The sequence below is a fragment of the Crotalus tigris genome, unplaced genomic scaffold (genome assembly GCF_016545835.1).
Source record: "Crotalus tigris isolate CLP2741 ecotype Arizona unplaced genomic scaffold, ASM1654583v1 scf7180000019648.599848, whole genome shotgun sequence".
In the NCBI taxonomy this organism is placed as follows: domain Eukaryota; kingdom Metazoa; phylum Chordata; class Lepidosauria; order Squamata; family Viperidae; genus Crotalus; species Crotalus tigris.
In genome coordinates, this window is record NW_024097640.1 from 263,223 (window position 1) to 280,643 (window position 17,421).

Below are 17,421 nucleotides of genomic sequence, written 5' to 3' on the forward strand. Positions count from 1 at the left end.
CGTAAGCTTTTAGCCAAACTCACGCATGCCTTCCCAAGCAAGTGCCACTGAGTTTAAGAAACTGTGTCACATAAATTCAGGGAATTTGTTAATAAAAGTTGGTGTAGAATTTCGTATCTTTGCTAGGGGGAAAAACCCATTAAATTGTCATTAAACAAAAAGCTACTTTGGTCTAAACTAAATTTGTTAAATATCTATGGAGATTCTTAACCATCCATGTTATGGTTGTCCCAAAGGTACTTTTCCAAAAGGCAACTGTTCTTATTTTTTTTTCCTTGAAAACTTTTGGCTTCTTATCAGTTCTGACTGAATGGCGGGAATGGAAGGATTTATAGAGAGCCAATGACTTTTTTGATGAGAAGAAACGCTTTCAAGGAAAAAATAAGGAAAACCCAGTTTCCTTTTGGAAAAGCACTTTTGGGGATTGAATTTGTCTACCTTTAAGCTGCAGTCCCATTGAGTCTTGCTTCTATTTTTTTTATTTCTAATGTTAAAATTATTATTTTTCAGTGCTTTTGTTTTAGCCTAGCAAAGGCGTGACCTTTCGCTTGTCATTCCACTAAAGACTGAGTTGCTTCGATTAAGCTACCTGCTGTATAGAAGGCGGTCGAACCGGAAAATTCAGTCTTGCGCAATTTTTGAGCGAAAGGTTGCTTTTTGGACTCGGTAGAAAAAACGAGAGGTTCCTTCTTTCGTTACTGATTTTTTACTGGCATCTTGGAAAGCGTTTACCAGACATTGTATCGTTTTATTCGTTTTACCGTAAAATCATCCTGATTCATGGCAACCCTGACGCCCAAATCTATTTTTCGTTTTTATTTTCTTCCACTTTCTCTATCAGCGGAATCGAGTCTGGACATGTAAGGAAACTCAGTTATTTCCCCGTTCACATAGCCGATGATCTTGAAAAACTAGTCAACCATGGAAGCAGTGAATGGCCTTGTTCCCGCGCAAAATCAGCCGGGCATTGAGTTACGCCGAAAAGACGAAGAAAGAGGAGAAGAAAGCGAGCTTCTGCAGCAAGTAGCCCCTCGCGTCGTCGAGGTAAGTCACTGCGTGCTTCGCTTCTTCTTTTTATTTTTGGAAAGTTTTTTTCCCCCAAAAAAACAAAACAGGAAATTACTTGATCAGCATCCCGTTTAGCGCAAGAAGGAATTTACTGGGAGTTATTGAGCCTGGGAAATTTACAGTAACTCTAACGCTGTATGGGGGGCGGGGCGAGGGGAGTTATGAAATCTCCTGGGAAGCAACAGGGTGTGAATGAGTCAATTTTGTGTCTACGTGTAGTATCGATGCGACTATTTACACTCTCACCATGGCTGCTCATGTTAGGTTTAATTTGTAATCGGAGGATATATATTTATTTCGCTAGTAGAATAGTGCACATATCTTTGTTAACCAGAGGCACTTTTCTAAGCTCTGACATTTTAACTGTGTTGGACTGTAGGGTCATGTCAAAGTGATTCACTTATCTCCCATTAAGCCAGAAGACAAGCAACTATTCCATTTCTTCCCCACATCTGTCATAATAGTAATTATTTAGCTTATAGGCTTAGAAAGATAAGAACATATTCAGTGTCTATGCTCCTTTTTTCTGAGAGTTCAAAGTGGCTTCACAGACAGTTTCCCCTTGTTTTATCTTATAAGACTAACCCTATAAGGTAGGCAGCCTGAGAATGGGCAACTGGTCCAAGACTACCAGAAAACTGCAGGACAGAGTCAGGACTTCTACCTCAGTCTTTTAGCTGCTTCAAGCCACAAGCTGAAGCAATATGTGATCCTGGTTCTAAATCAGGTGCCAGCCTAGAAAGCAGGAAGGTGTGAGTTCTAGTCCTGCCTCAGGCATGAAAGCCAGATGGGTGAATTTGGGCCAGTCACTCTCTCTCAGCCCACCCCCACAGAATTGTGGGGAAAATAGGTGGAAGGAGTATTAGGTATGTACATAATCTTGAGTTACTTATATTAGAAAGTAATAAATAATAAAGGTGGTTATAGTTATCCCATTGAAAAAGATGAAACCATGTCCCTCGACTCTTTCTTCAAGAGTTGCAAGACTTTTTGATTTCTATTACACTTGTTATTGCCCAAACTGACTGGAGTTGATTTTTACTTATTTCCAAGGAGTAAAAAGAAAATTGGCTAGAGTAGGATTAGTATTAAATGTTGGATTAGAATCTAATCATTAGATAAAGCTAATACTAGTGTTGCTCAGAATGTTAATAGTCTAGCAAGCTTGATTCCTATTGCTTATTAGAGCTGAAGTTGGAATGTCTCTTTTTTGATTTTTAAATATATCTTCTCTCTTCTCCCTTTGTCTTATGGTTTTCCATAAAGCCTTTTGTCTTATTTAATTTTTTCAATCCTGTTCGATGCATGTTATCATTTCTATTTTGTTGAAACTTTGAAAAACTGTTTCTAGGCATTGTTGATCATACTGCGCTGAGTGGAATAATTAACTGACTTAGTATGATACAGTATGTTCCTTATTGGGGGAACATACTCAATACTACTCAATATTTCCTTATTGAGTAGTACTGTGCTTGCTTTGCATATTAAAATATGCCAGGTTCTTTTATTAAGGAACTAGGTATTGCTGGCTAAAACCTTGGTTTAAAACATTGGAAGTCATATCAGTCAGCAAAGATGTGTTCGGACGTGTGGAACAATGGTGTAGTGAAAAACACCTTCCTTTGTTCCATCAAGATTATGGAGTGTGTCTGGCTGAATATTTTAAACTTAAGAATATAAACATGCTTTTCATTTTTTAATTCCTTTGTGTCTTTAGGAGACAAGCAGCCTAAAATCACGTTCTTCAATTATTTTTTGGAAATGCAAACTCTGGATGATTATAACATCTGTTTTTCTATTGTTGATCTTTGTGATCATTTTAAGTTTAATTTTGTATTCAGGTTTGTATTCTTTATGAATGTGATATTTTTTTTAGATATATAATTGGGTCAAAAGATTGGGGATGGGAATTGATTAATTAATTAATTAATATTTTATTACGGTTACTGACAGAATTGTAAAGAAACACTTTAATAATAAAGTGGAATTAAAAAGGGAATACACTTTGTAAGGTATTTTCTTTTTTCTAATAGTGACATTTATTATCCAAACATAAAACACAAACTTTCCTTAATTACTTAAAACAACAATAAAAATAAAAACAAAGAGAAAAGAACACATACATAAAATAACACTAGCGCAAAAATTGAAGTGAAAATATTATTTTTTTAAAAGTTTAAAAGGCAAAATAAATTTTAAAGCAAATATATATTGTATGTGTATGCACGTGTATGTGTATATATGAGAAAGCATTCTAATACCACCCTATCTATTTTTATTAACATTAAACTGACCCAATGGTGCCTATTTTATTAATAATGATTTCGTGTTATGGGATATATTACAAAATAATGGGAGAGTTGAGAATGGAACTTGATCTCCAGCAAATAACTTAATAAATACTCAACAGAACACAGTCCAGCCATAAAATGAAGATAACGGAATCCCTGCAGATTTTATTCTGCTAGTCGTTGCCGACCATAGGGGGCAGTGCTCATCTCCGTTTCATGGCCATTGAGACAGTGCTTTCTGAACACATTTCCACTCTCATGTTACCAGCATGATGTCACAGAGCGCTGTTACCTTTCCACCAAAGTGATACTTATTTATCTACTTGCATTTGCATGCTTTCGAACTGCTAGGTGGGCAGAAGCTGGAGCAGGAACAGGAATTCATCCTGTCATGTGGCGCTCAGGGCTTGAAAGTGGACTGCCAGCTTTCCAGCTGACAAGCCCAACATCTTAACCACTGAGCCACTGTACTGCCCCCCCCAGCCATAATACAATACTATATAAATATTTATACATTTATAAATATAAATATATAAAACCACAATGAAAATAAATTTTACAATATAGAAAACCTACAATCATCATCAGTATCTGCTCACAACCACTTCCACCAGTAACCTTTACAAAATACAGAATAGTTCCAAGAATGCGTGGAATCTTAAGTGAGGGGGAGGGAAATAATTCAAATCAAGGAACGAGGTTCGGAAATATATGCAATTGAGAAGGAGTAGCAAGCAAAAAGGAGTGGAAAGAAGCCTCTGTCTTGTTGATTGCATATAAATGGGATCATTCCAAGATAGGAAATGGGAAAGGTAATGGGAAGCAGCTAAGCACACACAAGAACACCCTCCAGTTTATTATGAAATCAAATGAAGATTTTAAAAAGTCCAACCCAACTTTGGGTTAACCTCTTTAATAACAAACCCACTACCATGGACAGTGTTCTTTTTATAGTCAGAATGCAGATAGATGATGCAATATCTATGGCACTGGGAGAAGCTTTAGAAGATCTTTAGAAGATAATAGGCAATTATTACCTATAATAGCTTCTCTTCCAGTTAGTAATTATTTAGATAATGGGCAAGCTGCAACTTTTACTTATTCTCCAAATTCTAATTTTAAAAAAAGTGTTGACTTCTGGTTTGGATAAAATAAAAGACTCTGAGTTCTTATGGTCGTATTTAGGCTATGTGCCTGAATAATAACTAATTTTATCCCCTTTTGTTATTTTAGTGGTTTACATAGATGAAGATGAATATTGGGATTCTGAATTAATTGCAGGTGGTGAACCACACAATTTTTTTGGAAGAGCAAACATTAAATGTTCAAATCCTAATGTGCTACTCTCAAAATCTGCATATGATGTGTTTTCTAAAAATCTTAATAAGAGGGTAAGTTCATTTTAGCTATGTAGAACTGCCTTATGACTGTTGTGAAATATTGGTGGAATGGACTCTTAGACTTATCAGAGATATTATATACAAAATAATTCTTTCATTGAGTATTTTCTTTCACTATTAAAACAGACTATTCTTTTTTTATTGTTAGACAGCTAAAACCTATCTGTAGGCTATAATATAATATATTTGGGTTAGATGTTTGCCCTTTGAGTATTAGACACTTATGATATATAAGGGAAAATAGCTTTTACTTATTAAGAAGCTGAAGCTTTATATATAAAGTGAAAAGTGAATGTTTGCCTTAGGAAAAGAAAATCAGATTTTAGTCTAGTAAATAAAAAAGTGAAATCTAGATTTTCAAATTAATTAAAAGTGTACATAGCTCTAAGTTAATTGCAAACCAAATGAGGGTTCTTTCCATATTGTCTAAGACTGATGATGATTAATGTTTTTTTCTCTCAAGCTTAAGGATGTATACAGTTATTCACCTGCATTGGGGAGATATTTTATCTCATCTGAAGTTATTTCCTTCAGGTACGAAGGGTAACAAAACCCCATATGTTTAATTATGCAATTTTAGGAAAAGAATTTCCTCTTGGTTGTCATGTGTGGGCTGGGAAAATAAAGGAAAGATGGAATGAAAAAGGACTTTCTATGCAGGACTTTCTATGCAATCATTATTTATGCTAATGAGCATTTTATTTCAGCCATAATTTCAGAAGACATAGTAGACTAAAATGATGCAGTCTATCCCCACTTGTATCCTGTTCATGACTATAGTCAATCATAGTATTCTACATGAGTCAGTAAATTGTAAAGAACTCCAGCAGTGTTTAGTGGTTATTGAACTTGTTCAGTCTTTTTTACCTTTTAACTGAACAATATGAACAAGTGAAAAATTTGTCCAATATGAAAGGTTTAAAGAATCCAAACGTCCTGCTAAATTGCTTCTATAAGAAATAAATTAGGCATTTTTTAAAATACTGTTTTTTTTCTTCAGCTTTTCCATCCTACTTGTATAGTGAGAAGGAATTCAGTATGTATTTGATTCACACATGTCATCCAGTAGATACTATTTGAAGCCATGACTGTGAGAAAATGCTTTGGGTTCATGCAGAGCTTTAGCCCTTTGATCCTGAAACAATATGTCAAAGGATCTGGATCTCAAGAGACTTCAAACTTGAAGGCCTAGCCTAATAGACCTCCTTTTGACTATGCTCCAATGAACAAAAATGTTGAGTTTTATTGTGAAAAATAATTGATATTGGAAGCTAACATAAGAATTAAGTTGTTTGAAGTTTCTGAAATCAGTTTGCATATCTTGTAAAAATGAACTGCATCCATTTTCCATAGACATACTGTACATTGATAACTGTAGTACCACCTGTGGGGAATAAGGAAAATGATTTTGACAGACATAAATCAAATCCATTAGTTAAGTGATAGGAAGAAGAACACATTTTAAGTCAAAAACAAGCAGTAAACCAAAGTAAGTGGCTGAGACATCTCCCTAATTTACTTGTGTAAAGAAAGGGAGGGAGCACAACATAATCAGACTTGTGATATTCTATTATAGCCACTGCCAATAAAAATAGCCTTAGCTTCCCTTGATTCTTGGTCTATGTTACCCAGTGATACATGTAGCAACATATTTTTTGAAAAACACTTAAAACATGTGAAATGAAAACCTTACAAACATCATGGCGGAATTGTTTTCTAACTGTGGGGTTCTGGAGGCTCTCTGAGCTTGGTTGTTTTCCTGCAAATGTTTCATTACCAAGCTAGGCCACTTTATCATAATGATGTTACCTCATTTGGTAATGAAACGTTTGCAGGAAAACAACCTAGCTCAGAGATCACCAAGGACCCCACAGTTAGAAAACAATTCCACCATGATATTTGTAAAGTTTTCACTTCACGTGTCTTAAGTGTTTTTCAAAAATATGTTGTTATATGTACCACTAGGTAACATAGACCAAGAATCAAGGGAAGCTAAGGCTATTTTTATTGGCAGTAGCTATAATAATAGAATATCACAAGTCTGATTGTGTTGTGCTCCCTCCCCTTCCTTTACACAGGTAAATTAGGGAGATGTCTCAGCCACTTTTATTTACTGCTTGTTTTTGACTTAAAATATGTTCTTCTTGCTTTGTAAGGCAGTTCAAGCCTGAGCTACAAGTATTCTCTTCCATTTGGCATTTCATTCTCACTTCCTATTATTCCTTCAGTGGAGAAAACAATACAGCATCATACTACTTGCGATTCTTGGTGCCACCTGAGAGTGCTGACTTCATGAAGTATAGAATGAATGAAGAGTTTGTAATGAATATTTTAAGACAAAATATATATGACAAGCAAAGCATCCCTGACTTGGATATACCTGAATGTGCAGATATAATACTTGATCCATCTTCTGTTACAATAAAATGTAAGTGCTGAAGAAAGTGAATAATAACTTCATATACTTTTTTAAGAAAAAAAAATTAAAGGACATTTACTCTGCTAATTTGTGACCTCTGGCCCAATATCCTAGGAACTATAAATTTGCTTCTCTGAGCTTGGTAACAGATTCTAAACAACGAGACAATCAGTTCCCATCCTGCATTCATATTTGTGACTAAACTTTCAAGAAATGCAGATATTTGAGACCCTTAAAAAAAATACGAAGGCAGGGAAGGGAGATGGAGTTTTGGACTCTGAGTGCCAAGATGACCTGTAGTACGGAAAGTCTTAAGTCTGCCTAGACCTGTTCACATCTCTGTTGCAAGGGAAATTTAATCCAGTCTTGATGCTTGATTAATAATACAAGAGGGCAATTTAAAAGAAAGGCATCATTAAAAGCACTGAAATTTTGTCTCCTGTACTTGTCACTTATACTATTATTGTTATTGGTTTGTTTTATCTCACCTACTGGCTGAGAAATACTTCTAAATGAATTTCCAATATATAAAAAAATATTCTAATTTGTCTCTTTAGTGGTTATAATTGCTGATTTAAATTACTAAATAATATTTTATAAACCTAAGAGATAGTTTTTAACTTAGTGTTAAGGATCTATACCTAACATTTATATAACAATTGGTGTGTGTGTGTGGTGTGGATGTAATTTACGTGATATAAACATATTAATAATGAATACTTTTAGAAGTGTTTTCTTTTTCATACTTTTGAAATGCTTATATTTTTTGTTTTATAGTAATATAAACCATCAATACAGGTGGAAGAATTGAATACAGATTTCAAGAGTGACTTTGGAGGACTCCTCTGATCTTCTTATGAATTTTTATATTGCAAAAGCAGAAAAATATGGCTGTATCAAGCAATTGCACACTTACACATTCAAATTTAGAACAACAGTATAGACTCCTTGAACAGCAATCAGAGCATAATATAGTACAAGAAACAGGAGCAACAATTTTATAAGAAGACAAATGTTCCAGATCTCAGATAAGTAAAATTCTATTCAGTATAGAGACTCCTTTTTGGTGAAATAACAAGAAGGACCTTTTCTTCATTTTTTGAACTCAGCTAAATGGAATAAAATTAAGTTATAAAACAACACCCACAATTGTATAGAAATGTTGCTTTTATTATTGCTTATTATTTTTGTTACAATGTTTGTTGGCTTTAATAATTCATAACAAAATTGATTACTAATCACACTAATTCTAATGTGTAAAATACAGTAGGGATGGACAAGTCTGTCAGTTTTATTTTCATTTGTATATATTTTACAGTAATTCTTTTTCAGTAAAAAAAATGGTAATTCCCTAGCAAATATAGATATCACTATCTTTTAGCTATATAATTTTAAATTGTTTGTACCCGACAGATTATTAGGAACAAGATATTTCTTCTTTGGAAGGACCTTTTTTTATCTGCTTCCCTATTATTGTTAAAGATGAAGAGCTTGGTTTGCAATTTTTTAAAATTGAAAACTCCCTAATTCAGCAATATTCCGCATTCCATATATTTGTCAGATTGACACTGCAAGAGTTCTTGTAACTGGCATTGCAGGGTTTATGTCCTCAAAAATAAGATTGGGTGTCCACAGCAATTCTTGCATCTGAAGATGTCAATAAATCCCCTGTGCCAAAGAAAAAAACCAGTGACATGGTTTTCCCCATTGCATGAATATTGTTTGATTTTTTTCTTTCCACACTCTTCCCCATATATATTTTGTATTCAATTTCTCTTACTATTCCCAATGTTGAGTCTCCCCAGCTATTGTTGAAGTGATATAAAGCCTGTCTTCATGATTCTGTTAAATCAGTCCAGAAATCTTTGGATGACACCATTAATTGCTGCTGAGAAACTTGCTATTCGGGCCTTATGTTTGTATCTGGCTTTGTACCTGCTTTGTATATCTGTCTCTGCTTTTACTTTGGTTCTCTCTTACATTTCCTCAGACTGGCATATTCAAAGTAGACTTTGGACCTTTTTTTCAGTAAAGCTACTGTATGGACAAATTCTCTTTCAAAGCAAACATTTACTCAGGGTGGATTCCCATAGGTGGGAATTTCCTTTCAGTGTGAATTCTTCAGAGATGGGGGCTTTCCTTCTATTGCAGCAGGTGAAACAAATGCTAATTCCCCCCTTCCTCACCTCCTGTAAATTTAGTAACACCCTTCCCTGACGCAAGCTGCATGTTCAAAAGCTGCATATTCATTTCAAAGGCACACCTATCGTATGCAACAATCCTAACAGAGAACCTGAAAAGTACCTCCAATCTTCCCTACTCAGGATATTAGGCACTGAGGTTACTATTCATCTGTGACATGGCACAGGCTATCCTGAGAGAAGCTATCCTGCTTCAATGGACAGTTCTCCAATCCCACCATGATCCAAGGGATGGGTGGAGGTTGCTTGTGATGGATTTCACTGAGCCTAAGAATAATGAAAACGTTTCCCAAACTTTCCAGAATAGGAAGACAGGACATTTTTGTGGAAGGCAGCAATTAGCATCTTCTTCAATAACTTTGAGAGTCCGTCTTAATGTAATCCTTGATAAATGAGGATCAAAATATATGTATCTCATTTTCAGGATTCTGTAAGCTAATCCTTTGCTCATTGCAATAAATATACTACTTTGAATCTGTTTCAATCTTGGTTTCCTGGTTGTGAGCTGCTGTAGAGGTAGCTGCTGCCCAATAAAGTATGTGTATAGATGGATCTTTACCCACCACTTGATTCTGCAAGCAAAGAATGTCTCTCTCTCTCTCTCAAATTCTGCCAGGGCTGATAGGGGAAGTGGGTGATTTTGTCAACCATTTGTGTCCCCCCCCCCCAAAAAAAAGTGCTGATAGCAGCTGGAAGAACAACAAAGATCCCACTTCACCAAATACCACACACACACAAGTACAGTATCTATCATAAGAGTCGGGCTGATTTTGAATCTAGGCTTAATGGTCTTTTAAAAGACCTATGTCCTTACTGCTTTTGAATATGGATTTAGAGCAGTGGTTCTCAACCTTGCTAATGCCACGACCCCATAATACAGTTCCCCATGTTGTGGTGACCCCCAACCACTTATACATCACCGGGTGCCAGGGGCCTGGCCAAAGAAAAGGGAGAAAAAATGGTGGACAGCCTTGTTTGGTGACCCCCGTGAAATGGTCGTTCGACCCCAAATGGGGTCCCGACCCACAGGTTGAGAACCACTGATTTAGAGTATCAAGCTGTACATAAAACTTGCTCAACTAACAACTGATTGTTACTCAATGCAGTGGGAGAATTATTTTTCCGTTTCACATGCCAACTGCCATCTCCCCATCATTTCTGCAAACTTTGTTTTAAAAAAGCATTTATTTATTTATTTTAATTGTGAAATTTATTAGCCGTCTGTCTTGCCACATGGTAACTCTGGGTGACTTAATTAACAATAAGTTCAGCATTCTTCTAAAGAAATCCTCCTTCCCCATATAGCTAACTCCAGCACCTACCAACTGTTTTCTAGATGGTTGATGGGTTCTGATAGGTCAGGACTGAAAGAGGTGGCAGAAGAAGTAGGGAAAGACAACTCTTTATCTAACTGATGATCAATCCTATAGAATTCTCATGGGATCTGAGATCTGGTGGGTGCAGTGTCATCTCTCCCAGATTTTCCTACGATTGAGAGCCTGGCAAATAATTATTGATCATATTGAACAATTTATATTAATAACTCACTGTGCAGCGATGTGGTTATATTTTCCATGTGAAGGCTGCTGTTTGGACTGATTCAGGTGGAGGCCTGGCATGGATAGCCTGTTTTGACCAGCACTTTGAGGCAGTATAAATATAACTATAGAACACATGAAATATTGAAGATCCTAGAAACTGCTCTAGCAGTTTGGGAGAGACCATCATTGACTGTACACACATACATATCTCACCACTATTATAACAATGCAAACATAATTACTATACACCATAAAGCTGTGGTGGCAAACCTGTGGCACATATGCCAGACTGGGCACGCAGAGTCCTTTCCATCAGCACACATGTCAGAGGGACGCTCCCCTCCCCCTCTCCACATGTGTCTGACTAGTGAAAACTGGAGGGGCAGGGAAACCAAATCCAGCAGCGCTCTTCTGGGAACAACTGCGAGAGCTGGGCGGGGAGGGGAACCAGTATAAAAGCAGGTTTTGTCGGGAGTGCAGTGAGAGAGTGAGTGAGTGAGCAGACACCTTTGGAAGCGATGGTGGGCATGAGTTTGGAGAAGACAAATAGAAAACGGTGTCCATTTGCGTGCTTTGCAGAAAGCTAGCAGGGAAGGGAGGACATATGAGTTTGGACTTTGGAGAAAGAGAGAGAGGAAGGAAAGGAAGGAAGGGAGAGGGAAGGAAGGAAGCAAGGCTGAGCCCGCCAATGCCACTAGGCAGATGCGTGGTCAGGCCTGCCCAGGTGACACTGAAGCCAGCTAGCCCTTCTGTGGGAGTGCAGGGCAGGGGGGGGAGAGCAGCTACCCCCGAGCACTACGCCTGCCTCCCTTCAGGTTCCCTTGGCCTCTCCCCCCTCCAGGCTGGTCAGATTCCCCCCCCTTGGGCAGTGCTGCACCTGTGGCCAGCCCGTCCCTAGCCAGCTCTTCTCCCTCCTCCCTCCTCGGTGATGTGTGACCCCCAGCGCTGCGATGACAGCTTCTCTGGCCTCGGCCAGTCTGTGATCCCACCTGCCGGGTGGGGAATTGGTGGATCATCCCGCCACGCGGCCCCGTGCTGCCCACGCCAGGGTCCTCTCCTTTTGTGGCCTCCACCCAGCGGCTCCCACCTTTCTTCCCTTCGGGTGCATTGGACCGATTGGAGGAAAACCTCTGCAGCTGCAAAGGGAGAAGATGGGTTGCTGCTGTGCTCATTCTTCGCTCTGGGCATCCCAAGCGCCAGCACGCCACCCGGCCAAGGCTGGGGACAGCGTCGGCATGGTTGCCGCGTCTGAGGGTTGGCCACTTTCTACACCCCCAGTTTCCCTCCCCAACATGTGGGCTGGGTACCCGAGACATCCTCTGGGGCGGCGGTTCAAAGCCTTGAGCTGCTTCGCATGGCCAGGCCGGGGACCAGGGAGCTCCTCTTCAGCTCCCCACATCCCCTGACGTCCGCAGGGCCTCCCAAGTAGAAGGGTCCCGGGCCGAGCAAGTGCCTGGTCCCATAACCGTTGAAATCCAGCTGTGCCCGAGTCTTGTCTTTCTGTTTGTGGGGGCATATCCTCATCAGGCCAGCCAGCCACACAGCAGAGGAGGAGGAGGGGGGCCAGGTGTCTAGTGCTGCCTCGGCTGCTTGCTGTCCTCAGCAGGCTCCAACGAAGCAGCAGAATTCGCAAACCTTGTGGGGCAACATCGCCTGGACAACACATGAGGCTGGGCAGGAGGCGGAGGTGGCAGCCTAATGGACCTGCATGAGGTGCTGGCGGCGGTGGTCTGAGGTGGGGCTAAGGTGCGTCGGGTGTGCAAGGGAAACAGTCCCCATGTGCGGGCCAAGGGCAAGATCTGTGAGGGGGCCAAGGAGATGACCAGCAGTGACTTTCTCTTCAACCGCAAGCAAAAACAGATGGGATGGAGTAGGAGCGTCCGGTGGTCTGCATTACACGCCTTCTCCCCTCTCCTACTCTGCCTGCTGCTGGAGGGCTGGCCCAGTATTTGCAGCAGGCTATGGACCCCCAGTGTGCACTGTTGCTGCTGACAGACACCGTTGGTCCCCATGCGCTCGCTGACCTCTATGTGCGGGGGCCGATGGTGTTAGGCAGCAGCCACCCCAGCCCCTGCCTCACCTTACCTTGCCCCGAGGCAATAGCATCTCCACCCTGCCCCCTGCTTTGCCTCACCCCACACCCCCTCCTGTCCATTGCTCCACCCATCAAAACCCCCCTGGATCTCCCCCAACCCTGCCCCCCCCAAGCATCCCTCCCCATGAGCAACATCAAGGTGGCCACGCCCACCCCAGCCACGGCCACCCAGTCTGCTGTGACCACTGCAGCCATGTCCACCCTATCCATGCCAACCCAATGGGCTACACCCTCCCGGCACCCGGCGATAAATAAGTGGGTTTTGGGTTGCAGTTTGGGCATTTGGTCTCTAAAAGGTATAGTATAGGAGGTACCAAATGTATAGGTATATATAGGGGGTACCTTGCTCAATAGTAGTAACTGTGAGAGCGATCTCAGAGTCCTAGTGGACAATCATTTAAATATGAGCCAGCAATGTGCTGCAACTGCCAAAAAAGCCAACACAGTGCTAGGCTGCATTAACAGAGGGATAGAATCAAGATCACACGAAGTATTAATACCACTTTACAATGCCTTGGTATGGCCACACTTGGAATATTGCATCCAGTTTTGGTCACCACAATGGAAAAAAGATGTTGAGACTCTAGAAAGAGTACAGAGAAGAGCAACAAAGATGATTAGGGGACTGGAGGTTAAAACATATAAGGAAAGGTTGCTGGAATTGGGTATGTCTAGTTTAATGAAGAGAAGGACGAGGGGGGACATGATAGCATTGTTCCAATATCTCGGGGGCTGCTACAGAGAAGAGGGAGTCAAGCTATTTTCCAAAGCGCCTGAAGGCAGGACAAGAAGCAACGGAGGGAAACTAATCAAGGAGAGAAGCAACCTAGAACTAAGAAGAAACTTCCTGACATCATCATCATCATCATCATCATCATTATTGCTGCCATAAAGTATGTTTTGAAAAATGTTATCAGAACGGTTTTTCCAAAGAAAACAACACCAAGCAGATAATATAAAGCAAATCCTAATTTATTAGTACATCATCATAATCATTGCTGTCTTGCTGGACTGCAGGAGTCACTGTTTTGGAAATAATTATGATATCATCATAGTCAGTCATAGTGCTTGATGCATTTATGTTGCTACTGGCACTTTCTGCAAAGTCAATAGTAGTATAATGTAATTCAGAATGGCTGTCTGGTATTTTGTAAACAGTGTCCTCCTGATAAAAAAAGATTAACATTGTTAGTTTTTCATGTTAGAGCTCTAATAATACATATGTTAATTTAATTACTATTCTTAATTTGGTTAATATTAGTTATTCCCTAACTACAGTTCTTCCAATAATTTTCATTAATGTGACTATCTTAATTGTGGCTAGTCAAGTAACTAAATCCCAAATGTTAGTAAGATCTAGACTTGATTACTATTAGTGTAAAATTAAAATCAATCAAAATAAGTGTAAAAGAATTATAATCTATATGTGTACAAATCCTCATAGTCCAGATGCATTAGTTTCATTATGCTTTAAATTTAAAAAACAAGCAATCCTGGGTTAGTACTTGTATAGGCATTTTAATATGTACAACTGTCCTTGAAAGCCACTCCACATCTCTCATTTTTTTAAAAAAACATAAAATATAAGAATTGAAGGTATTGTAGACGCTATATTTCAACTCCTAGTTCAGTTGTTTTCTGAAACAACTCTAATTCTGCTTTGCCTTTACTTTATGGTCTTCAGCAGGTAAAGACAGCTATCGTGTCTCTTACATTGTTCTCTTTTCCAACTGTTCATACATTTTTCATTTTGGTTTCTTCTCATCTTGCTTGTTCTACTCTTGCTCTATTCCAGTGCATGTGCCCTTTTCTTTCAAAAACATTAAAGTCAGAATATTCTACATGTGATCTGACTAAAACAAAATAAAGAAGCCTGGAACTGCATTGACTTTTTTTGCACCTTTATCTAATTTTTGATTCATATTTAATTTGTAACACACTAAGATGATCATACATTTCATGCATGTCCAGGTGCCCACAACCTCACATTTCATGCTAATGTTTTCTTACCAAATTGAAAGATTCTGCATTTGTCTCTGTTGAAATTCATCTTGTTGGTTTCTATTTGAACTTGCCAATCTGAATCTAGATGCTATTCTCCAGTATCTTTGTTATCACCCAGTTGTGTGTCATAAGTTGTACAATTGTTTTATAACAAAAAAGTGATTTTATCTATATTATATCCCTCTAGAGGGATATTGTTGAGCCTTAAAGTATTTTTTTTAAAAAAAGTTAAATCCCATTGGTCCTAGTGAAGTACAGATACTGTTTTATGGATAGTACTGTATAGTTGGTTGCACAGTCAGCCAGATGTTTAAATTGGATTTGGCATTTTTATCTACCTATCAAGTCCTTCAAAGGGACCTGGGAGAAGTATGTTATTGTTTGACGGTATTAGACATGTCATTGCAGGACATTTGCAATATTCCAAAATAGCTGTTCAAGTGGTGCTCCAGATGCTTTAGGATTGCACCCAGAGAGCCGGTTACTATTGGTACTATCTTTGCTTTCTTTTGCCACAGTTGTTCTATTTCTATTTGCAGGTCTTTGTATTTTGTGATTTTTCTCCAGTTCTTTTTCTTCCATTCTGCTATTTCCAGATACTGCAATATACACTATCTAGACTTTTTTGCCTTTCATATTAACAATTGTTAAGTTGGGGTGTTATGTGGCAGGTGCTTGTCTGTTTGAACTCTAAAATCTCTGGGCACTTTAAGTTTTTGATTTTCTATTACTTTGTCTATTTTATGGTCCCACCAGTTTTTCTTTCAAAAACCTGCAAATGGTATTTCTTACAGATCTTCCAATGCACCATTGTTGCTGCTCAGTCATGCCATTGCTTGTAGTCAGCCTGTGTGACTTCTTAGCATGGTAGTTTACATGGGAAATTCTGTTTTATCCCCCCAATCCCAGCTTGTAAAATAGAGTGTACTGGTCAAAAATCACTCCCTGAATTTCCATGACTGGGATAGATTGAACCTGAGTTTTCCAATCCTTAAACATAATAACAGTATCTTCAGATAATTCACTTTATGGATAATAAGCACAGGTGCTGGTATATGCTTCAGCCACATTTCCTTACCAAGCAACCCTAGAACCAAAAGGTTAAATTAAACAAAAGACTACTTACATCTTTTCTCACTGCATGTCTTCTTCTAAAACGAGACCAAGGTTTTTTGCTGCAATATAAATATTAAAGAAACAGCTAAAGGGGGATGATCAGCCACAGTATTAATGATTTCATTGTGTGAATCAACATTATGCTTGAATCTATCAGTTTTCTGAATGCTTTCTTTCTCTATGGATTTTCCTTTTGGTTTTTGTTTGCTTTTGTTTTTTAACTCTATTTTAGATTTCTTTACTATCTCTTATCTTGACTTTTGTTAGTTTTATTGATCATTGCAAGATAGTGGAAATACGGTACCACCGCTTATTTCTCTTTCTGCAATGTTCTGCACATAAAATCAAGACAAAACCAGTACCAGCATTTTACACAATTTATTTGCTCTTTTGTCTTCAGTAACTTTCTTTCTGCTTTGACTTTACTGTGCAATCTGTTCCTATCTTTTCTTCAGTGACTACAGTTTCTGCAATTTTTAAAAGGCGCAAACAGTATCTTGATTGGTTTCTCAAAGTTTTACAGAATGATAAGCATGTTTTGAGTCACAGATGGTCATCATTGCTAGTGATGGAAGGTCCAGAGGAAGAGACTAGTTAATTAGTTAACTTTAACTAGTTGTTAAAGGAACAAACTCTGTTTTTCCATACATTTTAAAACAATACTTGGTAAGTTATATTGCAATCCTATACATATGTAGTAGAATCTCCTTCAAATGGAATTTTCCTGCTGGCTGCATATAAACATTCATAGAATTTTTTTTGATAATGTTGTTGAAGTATCTTATCATTGTCTTGTTTTTTGGACATTTTTCAACTTCCTAGAGTAGCTTATGCTTCTAGTATTCCTTAGTGTCATCAATCCACAGGTCAACCAGAACAAACTCTGGTTTCATTTTCAATCTCAGACAACATCAGGGAATGAATCAAGAATCTCACTTCTCACCTTTGTCCATTTGTTCATCAATCATTTAGTCACTCACACAAATGCAGCATTTGCAACATTGACTAGGTGAAAAGCCTAGTAAGTGGCAGTTAGTTTTGATCACTATTTTCAAAATTATCCAGAAGTTATTCATATCCACATAAGAAACATAAGAGTTATTATGAGTAAGGGTTCTTATTTCCATTTTAGCAAAAATGAAATAAATTTCCAATAAGTAATAAATGAAACAATTTAAATTATATTGCTTAGTGATTAGAAGGAAAATAATATTTTTCTCTTGATAAAGTCTAATCTGTAGAATCTTATTTCCCTTTAGTTTTAGATAGCTAAATTCAACATACTT

At 38.3% G+C, this 17,421-nt stretch overlaps 1 protein-coding gene across 1 annotated transcript; it reads left to right on the forward strand.

Annotated features, from left to right (window-relative positions):
- Positions 1-619: 619 nt before the first annotated feature.
- Positions 620-9,853, forward strand: CUNH3orf52 (chromosome unknown C3orf52 homolog). The gene is made up of 6 exons (XM_039364073.1): positions 620-1,044; positions 2,786-2,909; positions 4,593-4,750; positions 5,223-5,293; positions 6,988-7,187; positions 7,956-9,853. Exons 1-6 carry the CDS (start codon positions 922-924, stop codon positions 7,961-7,963), a joined length of 684 nt encoding a protein of 227 aa, XP_039220007.1. The 5' UTR covers positions 620-921; the 3' UTR covers positions 7,964-9,853.
- The last annotated feature ends 7,568 nt before the right edge of the window (positions 9,854-17,421 follow it).

Bases quoted from the DNA above. Each gene is read 5' to 3' on its own strand.
- CUNH3orf52 (XM_039364073.1), top strand. From the start codon at position 922: ATGGAAGCAGTGAATGGCCTTGTTCCCGCGCAAAATCAGCCGGGCATT. The intron at 2,910-4,592 runs GTTTGTATTCTT...TTGTTATTTTAG, and splicing joins AAGTTTAATTTTGTATTCAG to TGGTTTACATAGATGAAGAT. The intron at 5,294-6,987 runs GTACGAAGGGTA...TTATTCCTTCAG, and splicing joins TCTGAAGTTATTTCCTTCAG to TGGAGAAAACAATACAGCAT.